We start from the raw sequence: 17,680 nt of genomic DNA on the forward strand, positions 1-17,680 counted from the left end.
GTTCGACGTCAGACCCACAAACGCTTATTGAGCCGTCTGATTGGTCAATTTATAACTCTAATAACTTATGATAATAGAAAAAAATCTTTTAAAAAAATAGGATTGGGAAAAAGAAGTTAATCAAAAAGCAGCAGAGGAAGAATGATTATTCTGACATATAAAATGACTGAGAAATAACTGTCTGTTTCTCAATGTAAGTCAATGGGACTTTGGCCTTTTTGCAACCCAGTGGTACTTCCTATATGGAACACGGAAGTAGGGGGGCTTGCTCTGTCCAGTTATTTTGTATACAGTCTATGTTCTGGAAGCTTGAACCTTGTAGACGCGGTCCCTTAGCAGCCGTCTCTCCATCTGCAGCCCGAAGAGAACACTTCTTATTAAACGGGGAAAAAAACAATCTTTTTTATTTTGAAACAGTTGTGAAGGTGACTCTCTGTGTTGATACAAGACGATTGAGATACTTGCTGTCTTATTTGAACGTTTTCTGAAGAGCTATTGAGCCCGGAAGTGCGAATCTGTGAATATCTTTCTAACTTTATCGAACTCTCAAATACTTCAATCCCATTACCATTTTAGGTAAGCAGTGCGCATGCGCGAGCTCCCCGGAAGTGCTTCACATCTGACAGCTACATGACAACAGACCTGCCCGCTGCACCTGCGGCTCCGACTGCAGTGAAAACGGTAAATACGTCCGTGTTCTGGTCCCAGGTGGACCGGGGAGGTGGGATCCACGGTCGGGGCTCCTGCCCTCATGTGAACGGGGAAAAGCCGGTCGTTTTCGTGGTCCAGTCGAACCGCGCTCGTTCTGTTAGCATGAAGCGCGGAGATCGGACCCGGCGGTAGGAACAAATCTTCCAGCCCAGAGACCGCCAGCGGCTGACGGCAGGCTGGTGAAGCCCAGCAGGCCGTCAGGACCTGCTTCAGAACCGCGAGGTCCAACATACAAACGTGCGTGGGGGAGGGGTTGTGCACGCGCAGCAGGTTGATTCACCTTCCTGGACTCGTGTAGAAGGGGTTCTCCCTGTGTCTGGATCAAAGTCTTTCAGTCCACTGAAGTCGAGCTGGTTCCGGTTGCTTTGGTGTAGCTTGGTTAGATATGGTCAGTTAATCTGTTTTTTTTTTCCCTCGGGAAGAAGGGTCTAAGGCAGGGGTGGGCAAACGACGGCCCGGGGGCCAGATGTGTCCCGTTAAACCACTTGATCTGGCCCGCACACTGGTATAAATAACATTGATAATCCATAATGTTTTATTCTCTCTGTAATTCTGGCGTCTCACCTTAGATGGTGCACTACAATTAAACCTTCAAGAGTTTATGTTTTAATATTTTGCCATTTTTTTAATTGATAACTGTTTGTCAGTCATTTTCCTGATCATCCTAACACAACAAACGGTGTTTTTCTAAGTGTGTGTTTTTCCGCTTAAAGACATTGACCAATTGTTACAATTGACACTAAAATAGGAGCAAAAACCACAGTTTTTAAATGATAAAAAAATCCAGTTTTTTGTCCAACTCCATGTTGTTTCTCTCTCATATGAGGCTGCTTACCAAAACACTTCAAGCATCTGCTCCAAGGCCAAACTGCACAGAGTCTAAGTCCAGGGATGTCCAGTTTAGTTTTGTCTGTTTAGTATAGCAATCAGCCGCTGTTTATATTTTGACTGATTTGATGTTTTTGGACAATTACTGGTGTGAAGTCCATTGAGACAACTGTATTGTAATATTGGGCTATATTAATAAAATGGAATTGAATGGTTTAGAGAGTTTTGATTCAGGGACGTCAGACTTGGCCTGGTTTAGACGTATGGCTTAGACCCGATGCTTGTTGTTCCGGTTCAGTCCTATAGTGATCCAGTTCCTCCATCAAGAGACCTCTTTAGTTTAGTGAATCCTGAGGGACCTTAAGGTCTGGACTCCTCTATACAGGTTCAACTGAAGTGTAGGTAGGTGGGTGTCTTGATGCTCATTGGTAAATCCTAATTGCAGCCCATGGCGCTAGTTCTACTCATAATGGAATCCCATGATGTGAACTGGGATTCTCCAGATCTGATACTTTCCACAGAAGCAGAGTTTTCCTGCTCTCACGTGTTCCAGAATAATATCTTTGTGCCATCAGCAGGTTGGTTTTGACTCTGGATCTGAAAGTAACGCGTCAGTCCTTGTTTCCTTCAGACAGAAACAACCGGTCGTCTGCTGCCTTTGGGAGGTGCCGGGACTCTGGTTTACCAGCTCGTCAGAGAAGAGCCCTTTGCTGTCCCCCAACCAGGACGGTATGAGCTCCAGAGGGAGCGGCAGCCGCTCTAATGGCGCACTGCCTCAGACCAAGATCTGCCAGTTCAAGCTGGTGCTGCTGGGGGACATGGCTGTGGGCAAGTCCAGCCTGGTGCTGCGCTTTGTCAAAGGCCAGTTTGACGAGTTCCAGGAGACCACCATTGGAGGTGAGGCTGGGGTGGGGTGGGGTCCTGTTTGAGTGGTGGGCTGACCTGTGTTTGTTTCTATGTGCAGCTGCCTTCCTGGCTCAGTCCGTGTGTTTGGATGACACCACTGTGAAGTTTGAGATCTGGGACACAGCAGGCCAGGAGCGCTACCACAGCCTGGCTCCGATGTACTACCGCGGTGCTCAGGCCGCCATCGTTGTTTTTGACATCACCAAGCCGGTAAGAAGATGAAGGAAAGCCTTCTTCTCTTAGTGCAGGTTCAGTAGACAGGTTTGTTGTTCCCTGGGCTGTTCTGAGAGGCACCAGTAGCCTTGTGTATTCCGGTGCCTTAATGAGCTCCCACGAGTGCCTGAAGCAAAGGGAGGGTCTGTGTGGCCATGCACACAATTCCAAGTGCTGACCTGGCTTTGTTTGTGGTGCAGGATACCTTTGAGAGAGCCAAAGCCTGGGTGAAGGAGCTGCAGAGGCAGGCCAGTCCCAGCATCGTCATCGCCCTGGCTGGAAACAAGGCCGACCTGGCGGAGAAGAGGCTGGTGGAGTATGAGGTGAGGCTGTTCCAGATCCGTCCCAGACCAGAACTATGACGAGCAGCTGAACTAGAGAAAGTCAGAGAAGCACCAGAACAGCACTAAAGTGGTCCAAACAAGTCCAAACAGGTATGGATCAGAAGCAAAATAGGTATTCACAAGCTAGAATAGATCATGGCCGATCAACAAGGACTGGTCAGAACCACAGCTGGGTCTGTTTCTCCTGCTGACAGTCAGTAGGCTGGTGGACCGGGCCACTCCTGCCGGACCGCTGTGAGGCCTTTGTTTTTGCTGCAGCATCTGTCAGGTCATGTCTACCATCACAACCCGAGTGTGGAGTACGTCAGGGGGGTTGGGGGTGTTGGAGTTGGAATGAAGCCCTTCAGGACGGGTTCTGTTCAAGGATTAACAGGGTTTCTGTTTTTGGTGAAGGAAGCTCAGACGTACGCTGAAGACACCGGCCTGCTGTTTATGGAGACGTCTGCAAAGACAGCCATGAATGTGAACGAGCTTTTCCTGGCCATTGGTTAGTCCTGGTTTCTCAGACTTCCTTTAGAAAGGCTCTGAATGTGCAGACCTGGGCTGGAGGTTTGCCAAACAACAATGTATTTTCTGTTGCAGCCAAGAAGATGCCAAAAACAGACACCCAGAACCCCACGCATGCGGCACGGCACCGGGGAGTCAACCTCCAGGACCCAGACGCTCAGTCCACCAGAGCGTGCTGCGGGGGAAACTAGACCTCGGCAGAGCTGAGCCATGCTCCACCACCCGCCACTGCACTTCTTTGCTCATCTTGTCTCTGTCAGCCAACTCTAAGGGTGACCCCGACCTGGGAACGCCTGCATCCATTACCTAGTAAATGCCGAAGAGCACTGAAAGATTCAGGGATGAAAGAAGACCCAAATAGAGATGGATGACAGAGATGCATCATCCTGAAGGGTCTCCAGATGAGAAGTTTCAGTCATGGGTCCACAGGCAGAGACTGAGGGGAGGAACCCCACCATAGAAGCTTGTAGTATCTAGCCTGGGACATTACCTCTCGGCATTCATTATTTTGCCTGTTTCAAAAAGTGATCATGCTGGAGGACAGAAAACCACGAGGCGCTCCTTCTTCTTTGTCCTGAACACATTGCAGCTCTGCGCTGAGACCAGTGCTGTCTGGAACCACCTGCAGCCTGTTCTCCCTCGTCGGTGTGATCAGTCTTCGTACGTGTCTGTTCTTCTGTCGTTTATGTTGTTCGTGGTGTTTTGGTCCACAGACCTGCTGTCAGAGGAACAGCATGCAGATGAGTGTTTTTGCTGGTTCACCTGAGGGAGAAATGTGGCTGTGAAACCCGACGACGCCCCCACTGATCCTGAAGCAGCATAGCCCCGGTGACCCACTCACCCTCAAGTGTGTGTGTGGGGGGGGGGGAGTTCAGTGCTTGGGGAAAAGCTAACACGTGATGAAAAGTGCCTCCCCAGAGTTGCTTCAGCTTGTGCTCATATGTAAAGCTGTGACCCCCTCCCCTTCATATGGATGCAAAGGTTTGTTTCTTACATTGTGGTCTTCAGGTGAAAATGTTTTTGTCTTTGTGGAGGATCTGCTATAAACCTGGTTGGCTCCAACACTAATGTGTGCACCAAGTCTGTCAACATTAAAACAGCTTTTCAGTCCTGGTTTCCTGCTGACTGACTCAGGAGCGGGTTGGGAAGGTTCCATAGCAGGGGTCTGCAACCTTAAAAAGTAAAAGAGCCATTTGGGCCTGTTTGCTACTGATCAGAACCTAGGAGCTGCAAAGTCTCATTTCATCCTGCTGTGCATTCATTCATTTCATAATGAATATATATCTTTTTGGAAAAATTAAAGAGAAAATCTAATTTTCTCAAAATGTAAAATTGGACATTTGACAGAAGCTGGTATGACTGTTTAAACTTGAGGACTTCCTGTGCCAAACAGTCATCACTGTGCAGCTCATGATCTCTTTATGAAAGGTTCTGAGCAATGCACACAAAATGGCATTTCTCTCATATCTCAGGTTTACTTCACAGAACCGTCATCTTCCTTCCTACTGCTGTAAACCAGAACATAAACATGAATTCATTGGTTTATGATACAGTAGATAAAGTACAGAACAGGGATAGGCAGCAGGAGGGCTGCAGTGTCTGCATGATTTCCAGATATCCAAGCCCTACTCATGATTGATTACCTGGCTCAGGTGTGTCCAGCTCATTAAAACATGTTAGAGCAGGGATGTTGGAAAACATGGAGGAATGCAGCCCTGGAGTTACCTTTCCATGGTATAAAATATACAAATGCCAGTACAAATACACAGTATATTTTAGCAACTCCGGTCTGGACAGCTACTGACCACTGTTGTGCAGCATAAGATAATATATGCCTTAAACTCAGAAAAGATCAGATGTTTGACTAGACAGAAGCCTGTCAATGTGGCTCCAGACGGCTGTGAGTGTCCAGTCCAGACTTTGATCCTGAATCAGGGACAAACAGGCTGTCTTTATTGGCTCCTCGTCAAACTAACCTTCAGGAGGTGTGAGAGCAAAGAGGAGGAAGTACAGTCAGGATTTGCACCTTTATTATAGCTGATGTCACTAAAATAGACGTTTAAAAAGTGGAGCTGAGCTCCATGAAAAGGTATAAAAACAGTTGAGTTGGAGCAGAGACTTCTGCCCCTTGACTTACAGAACAGTCCACTGCAGGTCTTGCCCCCCACCTCAGTCCTGCCCCCCACTCTGGTCCTCATCAGCTGCTGCATAGATGACCTGGTTCCTGCGTTTGATCCTAGGGGTTGGCCCTTGGCTGTCAGGGCCCCCACCCTCAGTGCTAGCTCTCTTTAAGGTGCCCTCCTCGTCACACTGATCAACCCTGGGGGTGGAGTGGGACGGGGGTGGCAGGTTCACGGGTGATTCGTTTGATTTGGGCTCGGGCAGAACCATTCGAGCGGGGGTGTGGACTTTGGACTCCGCCACATCCTCTGCCCCCTCCTCCCACTCCTCCTCCAGAGTGATCTCATCCGGGTTGAAGGAACTGGACAGTCCTGAAGAGTCACTGGGATACTCGCTGGGCTCCTCTGCGCTCCCAGAGCTGCCGTCTTCCTCGTCCCCACCCCAAACAGCAGCCCCCCCCTGCCCCGCCTGAATGTAGATGTCTGAGAGGCCCAGCCTGGCACACAGCTCAGTGGTCTGAGGGTTCGCGCTGTAGGCCGGGGGGGCGTGTGGCTGGGGGTGGGCGGGGTCATAGGGGGGAAGAGTTCGGTTGAAGTTGTCTGGAATGTCGAGATCTCCGCTGAGTTCCTCAACCACCTTCATCATGGCCGCCTCTGAGGCTCTGAAGTCCCACCTGCCATGAACACACAGCAGATTCAGACTTTCAGTCTCCTTTGAAACACCCCCCCTAAACTTCTCTGAAGAAGAGAAACAGGAGTGCAGTTGTCTCACTGGGACTGAAGTCTGTCAGTCAGGATAGAACTTCAAGCTACACAGTTGACCTTAACACTGACCAACCTCTTCCTGTCTGCTGAATTTAAGGACCTGAGAGCATTTCTGTCACTACCATTGACTGTATATAAAGAACTATGTGTTCATACTGCTGCATACCGTTCATGCAAGCCGTTGTTCTCCGGCGGGTTCCAGGGCTGGGGGCTGGTCCTCTGGAGACTGTCTGTAGCCTTCAGAATAGCCAACCACTCTGGATCATACTCCAGACCTTCAGATGAGCTCCGTCTGTCTGGAAGATCCACAATCTGCAACACAAAGCCATTGAATGACCATCAGCCTGAAGTAACGCTGGGAGCTGGAGGGAGGGAGGAGTTTGGCTAAACTTCACCTGCAGAAAGTCCCTGTAGGGCAGACACTTATCCAGAGACAGGAATCTGGTTACACGGGGAGCAGCACCACCTTTAGGCTAAACACAAGAAATTAGTGATGGTAGGAAGGCAGAGAGAAAGGGTTATGCTGTTCATTCCCTTACTGCATGCTGCATGACTGCAGCAAACTTCACGTGCAGGTGGGCAGAGAACCAATAGCTGGGCTGCAGATGGGCCAGCAGATCCTCTGCTGCAGGACTTCCTAACGTGTTGGAGCTGACTTCCTGACGGAGAAACCTCTTCTTGTGCAGTAGCTCCTCTGTGCTTCCATAATGGTAGATTCCACGTGGCCAGTCGTGGCTCATGAAGATGTCTACCGGCATCTGGATCTTTGTCAAGATGAGACGTGAAGTCAGTCCCAGCAGCCAGTGTGGCAGAGGACAGGAGGAACTTTGGGTCTTTACCTGCTTCAGTTTGAAGACTTCAATGTTTCTGACGTGGTAAACGCTTCGCAGCGTCTCAGGGTTGTATGGAGACTCATGGTGCCCTTAGAAAGCGCACACACTCAGTGATCAGTGAGGTTAGCATCCTTCAGACTGTTCACAAACTGGGATGAAGTCGGAACATTATCAAGTAGGGCAGATATTTACATGCAACAGCTGATTCCACCAGTGACCTTTAAAGCTCCTGGAAAACAGGTCTGAAGCACAGGTCTGCAGGTGGGGAACAGCTGCTGAGTGCATGTTAGCAGGGCTCTAGAGTGCGACCAATTTGGTCGCATTTGTGACTAGATTTTTCATTGGTGCACCTAAAAAAAAATTCTCACCCACACTGGTGCAACCAGCGATTCTGGGAAGAGAAACAAAAAAACACAATCTCCTGACTGCAAAGGTCTCCTTCCTGTATATATGTGCAGCTGTAACAACCTCCGATAAGTATGTATATGATTTTATCAGAATGTACATCTGAAGGAGCTTCCACACTGGCCACGTCAGCGCGCAATCAAGCGGACACTTTCAGAGTCGTTCAGTTTGGGTCCGTGCGCACGCACCCTGTGCATGTGCGCCCGATGGTGGCGGCAGGTGGAGCGGATGAAAAAGTCTGTTCAAATCCTTCAACATTTGAGCTTTAGCTCCATTGTTAAGGATACATTCTTTCATCAACAGTTAATGCGATGAGCATAATTCCAGCGGATTCTAGTGGAGTCAGCGAGCCTCGCGCTGATATGCAGCTTTGAGCAGTTGTGAAGTCTTTGTGTAATCCACGTTTATCAGCGGATCCTGCTGTGGAGAAAAACCGCTTTGTGCTGCAGCGCTCTCATTATGAACGCTCTACGTTAGTAATATTGTGTATGTCAGAGCAAAGCAAGAAAAAATAGCTGCTTTTTCCTGCATCAGAATCAGCTGATTCATGGGGATCGAACGGTAGAAGATTTATGGCAAGCTAAAACAACATTTATTCACTGCGACACTTTTGGGGTTTTAGGGCTAACAATGGTGGCTCTGAAGGTTAGATCACATACACAAATTAATCAACGCAAAACATTCTAAAGATCTCAATGACAAAAACAAAAATCAAATAATGAAAAACATAATCAAGTTTTAAAAATCAAAACCACATTCCACAAACCGAAACGATTTTAAAAAATGAAAAAGGAAAAGTTTAAAAAAACAAAAGTACATTTCAAAAATTAAAATGAATGGCTCTGTACTGATCAGTTTTAGCTCTGAAGCATTTTGAAGTCCTGCTCCAACTATATTTGATCTGTTTTCAAAGCATTTTAAGTTGGTCTTTTCACTATGATTCATTTCATAATGTTTTTAACCAAAAATTCTAAAATTTGTCGTTTTCTAGGACATAGTTTCTGCGGAGCAAGAGAAATTCATTAGAATTTCAACTCTGAGTTGTGGACGGGGGTGTTGGTGTGTAGTAACTGCACACTGAAATGTCATAAAATCTTTATTTAGTCTCTCTCTCACTAGCTGACAGCCCCTCACACCCTAAGCTAATATTAACATGAAACACAGATAGTGAGCAATATCGTAGATTTCCAGACGTACAGTTTAGATTCAGATTCCAGCTCAGACCAGGAAAACAAAGACGCTCATGGATCCATTAGTCTACAAGTGGATGCATCAGAATGGAGCAGAACAAGGAGACTTCAGTTCCACCCATTTCACTCGCTGTCACAAATTTAAGCTTCTTCAAACTGCACATTTTTATATACTATGTCGTAGTTTAACATTATTGTAGAACTGTGTTATAAATAAAGGGATTTATGTTTACCAGTTTGTAAGTTAATCATTTTCATGTCTTAATGCAGATATTGACAGCAAATAAAAAGGAAAGAGACCATTTGATAGTGCTGTGTTAAATGCAAAGAGGTCGAGAAGGGTGCACCTAAGAAATAAAATTAGTCGCAGATGCAACCAGTGAAAAACCCAGTTCTGTTAAAGCTAAATTCGACACCAAACTCATAATCAGAGTCTGGTTTGAGTTTCCTGAATAAATTCTGCTTTACCTGTTGTCCTATTTCAGGTTTCAATTTCACCACAGAATCCAATGGATGATGGGGTCAGAGTAGGGGTGGGTGATATGACGATATAAAACCGTCTTACGTTCTCCAAAGCTGACCATCTGTCATTTCTGAGAGATCGTTTTATCACGATCTTCTACGAAAAGAGCGAGAAGGCAAAAGCTTGTTGACAGCTGTGACTTTAAATCCGAGCTGCTGCTCCTCCTCCTCCTCCTCCTCCTCCTCCTCCTCCTCCTCCTCCCTGGTGTGTTTTCTTGTAATCAATTACATATATTACTGGATTGGAAGTCATGTGACAGACGGCGTGACAGACATGCGCCTTCATTATGGATCGAGTCTTCTCGAATAATGAATGACGGAGGTCAGAAAGAGTAACAAAAGGAGACGCAGTGTTTTACAGTCGACTTCAAAAACCTTGACAACAAAATAATCCGATGGAGAGGAATCATCACAAATCCGATGGAGAGGAATCATCACAGGACAGGAATCACATTTTAATAGAGAGAAATCAGGCTGGGAACCGTGAACTGTGTGCTAAATTGGCAGCTAGGAACTCGTGAGAGTTGCATGCTACTTTAGTTCTTTGATGTATGTTTTTATTAAGATTTCATGTTTTTAAACATAGCGGATGTTAATCGCACGTATTCACGTTAAACCTGCACAAAAACTGATGGAAATTCATGTTGGAAACACGTAAAATGTTCGGTCAAAATGCACGTTGCTGCATTGTTTTGCTAGCTCGTAGCTAGCTACTGAAAGAGCCTAAATCTTATCGTCAGTCGCACTTTTTTTTTTCCTTTGTAAGAAGTGTAAGTGAGTTCGCACATAATTTCATTAAATCCGTGGGGTCACTGTTGATCTTTTTTCTTGGTCGTACTGACCAGAGAAAGCCCAGCTAGAATCTACAGCGCTAATGCTAACGCTAGCTTTCTGCTCAGTGACATAAACACAGCAGAGAACAGATGTTAGTGAAGGAGCTGTGGATGTAAACTTTAACCTGCCACAACATTTACTGCTATTATCTCTGTGTTTGAATCTTAACAGTTTGGCAGGTGTTTTTGATGTTATCATCCAAGTTTAAAAATGTTTTTGTATCAGTTAAAGATGCTAGCTGGAGCCTTTTTCTCAAAGTACAATGAAATCGTCTATTTGAAGGTAAATTCTGAAGCAATTGAGATTTATTTACCATGTATGTAATCCAAAAATAATAAAAGTTTTAGTTTCATTTGAAAATGTGGTAAAGGGTGATTTTATTAATATTATTATTTAGCACTTTGAGATGTTTTTAATAGTGAAAGGACTTTACTAAACTTTATCAGTCATTCATGCTATTAAACTTCATCAGTCTCCCTCATTTCTGGTCTTGGGTGACAATCATTTAAAAGCTCTGTTATATGGACTTTAGCACAGAGGCAAAATTAAAACTCAGATATTTAGAAGCTGTTCATTTGACTGTAGCAGTAGAAGGCGCAATTCTTGCACTATTTACAGATTAATCTTAATAGATAATAACTATACAAGATCAATCATTTTCTAAGCTTTAATTCGAGCCATACTTAGTAAAAATTCGGTTAAGAAATGAGGGAGTAGCCCGTGGTTGTTGTCTGCCTGTCCTCCATTGAAACAGCAGCTTTCTGCTGCCATGACTCCATGCATAGTAATGGCGGATGTGCGCACACATCTCTGTCTATAGCAGCGAATAGGCAGGGGCCGATCCAGTAATATCTATCAATGTTTGTAATACATTTGAAATTAAAATTTGAATAAATATTTGTTCAAAATGTGTTTACTTCTTTCAACTAAAATCATTATAATTCAATTTTTGTCAACTTGAATTTATTTTAAAGATATCTTGATAAAACCGAAATTGTAAAATAAAATTGAAAAAAAAAATGTGATTTTCTTTTTTAGCCATTTCGCCCAGCCCTAGGTCAGAGGTTATTGTCCAGTTTAATATCTCAATAACATTATTAATGATGTAATAATATTAACCACTACATAATAATGTAAGTGTAGTTACAAAGCATCCAAACATGGAAGAGATTGGAAAGAAGCTGAGGCACAAAAGTCTTTGGGTGGTTGACCTCAGCAGTATTTTTACTTGATTTAACCAAATCTGAGGTCAGCTCATGAGCCTTGAGAGGAATACATGAGGTTGATGTGAAGCCATTGACTGTATAAGAGAACTGGACTGAACGAGTGTGATGTCACCCAAAAAAAAGGGTTTACTTCCAACGGGACAAAGTCACTTTATTCTCAATTTTTCCGCTATATGGACACCGCAAAGTTGGAGCCAGACAAAGTTAGTGAAGAGCCGGTTCCACTGGCTTTCATGGCCATATCCCAGCTGGAGCATGGGAAAGATTTCACCCCCGTATACAGACGCTGTTAGCAGTGGACTGTTGATGTGGCATAGTGGAATAGACTATGTGGAATAGAGGCGCATACACGTCGTACAGAAGTTGGCCGTTATTAAACGTAGAAAAAAAGTCTGCGTTTGTACCACTGCTTGCAGTCTGTTTAGCAGCTGAGCGTGGACAAATTGATATGTACTAATCTTCAGCTTGAGGTGAGGTGGGATGGAGTGGGGGGTGGGGGGGGCTGCATACTCAAGAACCTGGGCTTGTTCTTCAGCTGCCTGCACAGGGGCATCAGGAGCTTCTTCAGGGGGCTGGGCCTTGGACCTGGCCTTCTTCTTTGGTGAGCCCTTCTTCTTAGGCATCATAAAATGCAATAAAATCAAGTAAATGCAAACTAAATGTAAAATCCAATAATGTTGAGCGAAGTTGTTTTCTTGAAATCCAGAGAGCAAATGTGAGAATCCATCCGCAGTTTCTGCTTTGAAAAGCGAGGAGTTGCTGCACTACAGCCGACAACGAGCCGTTCTTACCCGTGATTGGGCAGTGAAGTGGCCGTTTTGCGTCCCCACTAAGCCATGATTGGGCAGTGGAACGGCTGCGATTAGACGTGATGCAGCAGTGGTAACTTGGCGCCAAAATAACACGTGTGCGTGTGTGTAAACCCCTTGTTGGCGTTACCCATGGGAGGACACACTTACACGCGGTCAAGGAGTGCTCTGGCAGTGGACTCCAGCGTCCGTATCACTGCTATTCCACCTACATGCATTTATCAATCAATTTTGAGCAAAAGTTAGCGCGTGTGGCAGATTTTCCAAATTTTTTACCTGTGATATATGACTGTCAAATCCTGTGGGACCGGGCCTTAGGCAGGGATTGTTCTGAGTCGTTGTTTCTATGGCAACTACTGTGGCCAATCAGGAGAGAACTTGTTAAAAGTATTCACCCCTTCCTCTGAAAACGGCTCAGGAGAATCTGTGTAAATGCTTAGACCGTTCGAGTTTATAACTTGAATAACTTGTTATAAAGAAGAAAAAAAAAGAAAGAAAAAAAAAACATGTCAGATGAAGAATGGCCATTCTGATAAATAGAATGAGTAACAACTATCTATTTCTCTATAGAAGTCTATGGGATTTTGGCTGGAGCCAGCAGGTACTTCCTGTTTGGAACACCAGGGAGAGGAGTCACTCAGTCCAGTTCTAAAATACAGTCGACGTGTGAAACTGATTGGCTTAGTGCTGATTTGTTTAGTTCCAAAGAAGAGTAACTACCTGTGTTTTTGTCCAACAAAAAACAATAATGTGTTGTTGGTGTGTTAAAAGTTTCAGCAACAGTCTCATATATCATGTGCGTGCATTAAAGACCATCCTACCCCTCCTGTAGTCATGTGACTTGAAGATCCCTGATAAGCCTCCAATTCGAATCCCTCTGTAGCGGACTACTCCAGCGTAACCTGCAGAGATGGGGTGGGTCATGTGGGGTTCGTGCTACAGGTTCCAACTGCTGCTACTCACCCAGATAGTAGATATTGGGCGCCACCCAGCCTCCATATGGCAGCTCCTGCAGATGGTTGGAGGCCTCGTGGTTCCCTCCAATAAAAATGGTCAGCACTGGAGCCTTCTTCTCCCCAGAGTAGTATCTACAAAGCAGGCAGCAGTTGGACTCCAGGCTCGGTCTTGATGGAATTTCTCAAAAACATGAAGCAAGAACACAAAAACCAACTTGTAGAAGGTCTGCATGGTTCTGTACTTGGCTGGCACTGCCATGCACCTCAGGTCGCCCTCATTCCGCACTGCTTGGAAGTCTCCACAGCAGAGCAGCAGGTCAACCTTCACTCCCTCCTTCTGCTCCAGGTAGCTGATGGTTTCATAGATGTTGTCCAGCTCGCCATGGCAGCAGCCCTCCACCGCGATCTTCATCCTGAGCCTCCACAAGGCTCCTCCTGCTGTGCAGAGCCTGCGGCAGACGCGCAATTCACCAGATTCCACATGTTAACCGTTTAACACCTTAAGCACACAATCTTTAACCTTCAGAATCTGCTGGAATGACGTTGATCGTGTTAACTATTAAAAACATTACAATAAATCAAAGAACACAAAGACTGGAGCTCCGGTGTTAAAGTCGTGTTTTGGGTTTTCAGAACCATACTTACCTGTCGAACCTTGTACTTATCAGTTACACCTGATGATCACTGATCAATAACAAGACTAAAAGTGCACGTGAGAGCTAGCTAAACACTGCGTTGACACGCGGAGAGAAGAAGGTCGTGTTGCACAGAGAACGCGCGTGCTAATTCATTTCCATTAGAAACGGCGCGTTTCTGCCCCGGCTATCCACGACTGTTAGCGGCGCATGCGCAGAGCAGCCCCTGTGTTCCCGGAGCCGCAGATTCGCTCCTAAATGAACTCTTTAAGTTTCCCCGCTTCAGTATCTGTTTGCTGCGTTTCTTCAGGCGCGGGTTGCAGCGAACTCTCGCAGGAATTAACCCCGGAGTTTAGCGTCCCTCCCAGGGGCTTCCTGGATGCCGTTGAAGTGACGAATCTACGGAAGGCAGACTCCGTCACGTTTATAAACAACATTTACCTGAGGCTCGCCTTCACTCGGTTCTCCGCTCAGCTGAGCAGCTCTGTGGACATCGCTAGCTGTCACTAGCAGCCAGGCCGGGAGACGTTGGCCGTGCGTTCGGAGGAGGGCTGCGGGGGGGCTCGGTAGCTTCTTGCCGCTCCCTGGCAGCTGCTCTGGGGGGCGGAGTATCGGCGAAGCGCAGCGCCGACGGGGGCGCCCGCCCGGTGGAAGAGCGATGGCGTGCTTGCTGGAGGCCCCGCTCCGCATCAGCGTGCTGTCCGTGAGTGAGCCTCTGTGATCTCTGAGCGCAGAAGGGCCCCCGCGCACACCCGCGCGGCCGCTCCCGCTCTACGGTCGTGCCTGTCGGTGCCTCGCGGGGTCCTGCTCCCCGTTAGCTTGCAGGCTAATACCCATGCTCAGCGGCATGTAGCCTCGGAGCGCTACGTCCGCTTGAGGTAGTGCTATTTGTACTCGCGCGTCGCCCCGGCGGGCGGAGACATTAGTGAGTATGATTCTCTGAGGGAGAGACGTCCACCTGCGTGTCGCAGAGGCAAAATGAAACGGGCTAAAGAGCTGTCAGTGTCAGTTGAAAGCGGATAGCAGCTAGCTGCTCGGTGACGGTGCTGTCCGTCTAGAGTCCGGTCAAAGCCCAACAGAGGCTCCTGAAAATGACCCCGATCCTGCCCGTGCCAGCTCCACCCCCCGCTGCTCACGCGCTTCATTCCCCCGTGTTGTTTTATCCAGAAAGCTAGCTGCATTAGCATAGCTTTTAGCTATGGACGCTAACCCGGGTCACGGTTCTGTGACCTCCCCACCCCCTCCGACTATCTACCATCAGTGTGTAAACAAATCCGTAACGCCGGCTTCAGCACACCTGCCGGACAGGTGTTCAGATCAACGATGCCGGCGGTGTACACCTGTCTCACTGGCCTGGGGTGTCACGCGCCCAGTAACAGAGGGCTCGTGTGATCCGTCAGAAGAGTTTGTCGGGTTCAGGCTGCTCTGATGCTCTCATCTGTCTCTTGCAGGAGGTCACCGCCACCAGCCGCCACTATGTGGACAGACTATTTGACCCAGACCCGCAGAAAGTTCTGCAGGGAGTCATGTAAGTGGAGTGGCACTCACACAGCTCCTCCTGAGCCCTATCTGCAGACCACTACCATCCTCACAACAACATCTGAAGATGGAAAGGAACGAATCTGTTCATGAAGGTCTGGATTGTAGCCAGACCCGGTCCTGTTCTCTGCCATTGATGACCATCCACTGTGTTTGTAACTTTATGAGAGCATTTCTCATTCCAGTGGTGGCTGCTGCGTATTGTGGAGAGCAGCTTCAGTACATGACAACAATTATCACGATCTATCCATTTTCCCAGAGGACTTCTCTTTGAATTGGAGGATTCTTCCTGTTTCCTCACTGGTTCAGTTCTGCTCATAGAAACGTCACAAAGACGTTTGTTTTGTTGGCTTTCCTTTGGAGTTTTAATGTCGTGTTAGTTTAGCGGCAGAGCAGCTCTGGAAGAAGGCAGGAGATGTGCTTGAGACACGAGACCGAGGCCAACGTCAAGAGAGAAGCTGGGAGTTTCAAAAGAAACCTTCAGGATCAGACTCTAATTTGAACAGACGGTTTTCTTTCTGTGCAGCCAAAGGATCCAGAGACGTCTGGCACCTGCCTGCTGCCTCTGGGTTTGGGATCCCTGCTCTATGTGTTGAGATGAGGTTCAGATGGCAGAGGAACAGCTCCTGTCTGCTCTCAACCATCCTGTTATTTTTATCTCCTGAGGAGAGTGGCTCTGGTTACTGGGGAGCTGTTGGTATGGCTGGGCTTTTCAGAGGAGACGGGAATATTAGGCCCTGAGTTACAGTGACATCTTCTAATATAAATGAGGCTTTCTTCTGCTACACACACTTCATATGCAAAGACACAGGTCACATGGGTACATGTCAGATTGCATGAAGACAATAGTGTTTGTGTGACTCCGTAGTGACATGAAGAACGCCGTCATCGGGAACAACAAGCAGAAGGCCAACCTGATTGTTCTGGGAGCGGTACCACGGTACGTGTACCCTCACACCTGCTGTCATGGACTATGGGTTCTGGAGCTGGGCTAGGGGAAACAAGAGCACAAGTTTTTCTTAGTAGACATCATCTAGAAAGCAGGTCTTCTCCTAGAAGTCAAACTGGTCTGCTTTGTCTAAGGCCACAGAACCTTTTGCAGTGCTTTTCCTGTTCCAGGTTGTTATATCTGCTGCAGCAGAGCTTGTCTAGCCTTCAGCTGAGGACCGAGTGTGCTGTGGTTCTGGGCAGTCTGGCCATGGGCACGGAGAATAACATCAAGTCCTTGGTGGACTGCCACGTCATCCCCACCCTACTGCAAGGTTGGCTCAGACTGGTGTGTCTGTGTGTGCATGTTGAAGTGGGCAGGGCTGATCTGTGTGCTCTGTGCTCGTAGGCCTGCTCTGTCCAGACCTGACCTTCATCGAAGCCTGCCTGCGCTGCCTGAGGACTGTCTTCATCAGCCCGGTCACCCCCGTGCAGCTGCTGTACACTGTAGGTGACCACGTGCACACTCGCAGTCTACGTGCGTTCTCTTGCACAGCTGTTTGAAAAACAGCAGAATTTGTCAGAATCTTTGCAAATTGTTCTGGGATTCTGACCAACCCAATGATAGGTTTCAAGCCCAAGCCCCTTCACATTCTGCCCTGGAGCTTTGCTAGTTTCTGCCTTTAAGCATCACAGAGGTGCTTTTCAGGGAGAGGCTGCACAGTGGTACTCCTCATTTATAAACCAAGATTTGTGTTCATCTACAAGCAGGGAAGGAAATGGAGAAGTTCCCAGAGCAGAAGCACGATCCATCAGCTTGGAGACGGTTGGTCCTACTGACACCAGCTCTGCTTTTCTCTGAACTCACAACTGTGGTCAGAACCTTGTTTCAAGCCCGCGTTCCTTCAGTCGCTGTTGGGTTTTAAAGAAAGAGAATCTGGCAACAGAGAAAAAATATGGCGCCCAAAAATTAATGGCCAGAAGTAGTGCTGGGTGAAATGGCAAAAAAAGAAAATCACATTTTTTCAATTTTATTTCACGATTTCGATTTATCACGAATTCTTTAAAATAAATTCAAATTGACAAAAATGGAATTATAACGATTTTAGTTGAAAGATGTTAACACATTTTGAAAAAAATATTTATATTTATTCAAATTAAATAGTTATTATCTAATAAGATGAATCTGTAAATAGTGCAATAATTGCACCTTCTACTGCTACAGGTAATGGATTGGTGGCGTAAATGGTAAATGGCGTATACTTGTATAGCGCTTTCTACCCTCCTTCGAGGGCCACAAGTGCTTCACAGTCACAGACCCATTCACACATTCACACACACATTCACACACTGGTGGTGTCAAATGAACAGCTTCTAAATATCTGAGTTATAACAGAGCTTTTAAATGAT

The 17,680-nt window shown here is 46.7% G+C and overlaps 3 protein-coding genes across 5 annotated transcripts in view; 2 read left to right on the plus strand and 1 right to left on the minus strand.

Annotated features, from left to right (window-relative positions):
- The first annotated feature begins 557 nt into the window (after window positions 1-557).
- rab5b (RAB5B, member RAS oncogene family) lies at window positions 558-4,619 on the plus strand. 2 transcript variants are annotated; one of them, XM_024260501.1, is made up of 6 exons: window positions 558-681; window positions 2,171-2,436; window positions 2,504-2,655; window positions 2,859-2,981; window positions 3,396-3,489; window positions 3,585-4,619. In XM_024260501.1, the coding sequence occupies exons 2-6, from the start codon at window positions 2,271-2,273 to the stop codon at window positions 3,698-3,700; spliced, it is 651 nt and encodes a 216-aa protein (XP_024116269.1). In that variant the 5' UTR covers window positions 558-681; window positions 2,171-2,270; the 3' UTR covers window positions 3,701-4,619. The 2 variants fall into 2 exon arrangements, with proteins under 2 accessions (XP_024116269.1, XP_024116268.2); XM_024260500.2 differs by having other exon boundaries at window positions 566-681; window positions 2,175-2,436.
- An 898-nt stretch (window positions 4,620-5,517) lies between these two features.
- Window positions 5,518-14,384, minus strand: dbr1 (debranching RNA lariats 1). 2 transcript variants are annotated; one of them, XM_024260499.1, is made up of 9 exons: window positions 14,246-14,384; window positions 13,385-13,618; window positions 13,177-13,301; window positions 13,035-13,115; window positions 7,234-7,316; window positions 6,934-7,158; window positions 6,790-6,867; window positions 6,561-6,706; window positions 5,518-6,303 (listed from the first exon to the last, which is right to left on the minus strand). In XM_024260499.1, the coding sequence occupies exons 2-9, from the start codon at window positions 13,579-13,581 to the stop codon at window positions 5,679-5,681; spliced, it is 1,560 nt and encodes a 519-aa protein (XP_024116267.1). In that variant the 5' UTR covers window positions 13,582-13,618; window positions 14,246-14,384; the 3' UTR covers window positions 5,518-5,678. The 2 variants fall into 2 exon arrangements, with proteins under 2 accessions (XP_024116267.1, XP_024116266.1); XM_024260498.2 differs by lacking the exon at window positions 14,246-14,384 and adding an exon at window positions 13,815-13,971.
- Window positions 14,375-17,680, plus strand: part of armc8 (armadillo repeat containing 8) — a 17,290-nt gene continuing 13,984 nt past the window's right edge. Inside the window, exons 1-5 of the mRNA XM_024260496.1 lie at window positions 14,375-14,507; window positions 15,256-15,332; window positions 16,212-16,283; window positions 16,463-16,605; window positions 16,680-16,777. Of these exons, the coding sequence (XP_024116264.1) occupies window positions 14,463-14,507; window positions 15,256-15,332; window positions 16,212-16,283; window positions 16,463-16,605; window positions 16,680-16,777 (435 nt within the window). The 5' untranslated portion in view covers window positions 14,375-14,462. The remainder of the gene's footprint in view (window positions 14,508-15,255; window positions 15,333-16,211; window positions 16,284-16,462; window positions 16,606-16,679; window positions 16,778-17,680) is intronic.

The sequence above is a fragment of the Oryzias melastigma genome, linkage group LG21 (genome assembly GCF_002922805.2).
Source record: "Oryzias melastigma strain HK-1 linkage group LG21, ASM292280v2, whole genome shotgun sequence".
Taxonomy (NCBI): domain Eukaryota; kingdom Metazoa; phylum Chordata; class Actinopteri; order Beloniformes; family Adrianichthyidae; genus Oryzias; species Oryzias melastigma.

Coding starts and splice junctions, on each gene's coding strand:
- dbr1 (XM_024260499.1), bottom strand. CDS start 13,581: ATGAAGATCGCGGTGGAGGGCTGCTGCCATGGCGAGCTGGACAACATC. Junction 13,116..13,176: donor GCCCAATATCTACTATCTGG/GTGAGTAGCAGC, acceptor CCATCTCTGCAG/GTTACGCTGGAGTAGTCCGC. Junction 7,159..7,233: donor AAGTCTTCAAACTGAAGCAG/GTAAAGACCCAA, acceptor ATCTTGACAAAG/ATCCAGATGCCGGTAGACAT.
- rab5b (XM_024260500.2), top strand. CDS start 631: ATGACAACAGACCTGCCCGCTGCACCTGCGGCTCCGACTGCAGTGAAA. Junction 682..2,174: donor CTCCGACTGCAGTGAAAACG/GTAAATACGTCC, acceptor TCCTTCAGACAG/AAACAACCGGTCGTCTGCTG. Junction 2,656..2,858: donor TTTTTGACATCACCAAGCCG/GTAAGAAGATGA, acceptor TTTGTGGTGCAG/GATACCTTTGAGAGAGCCAA.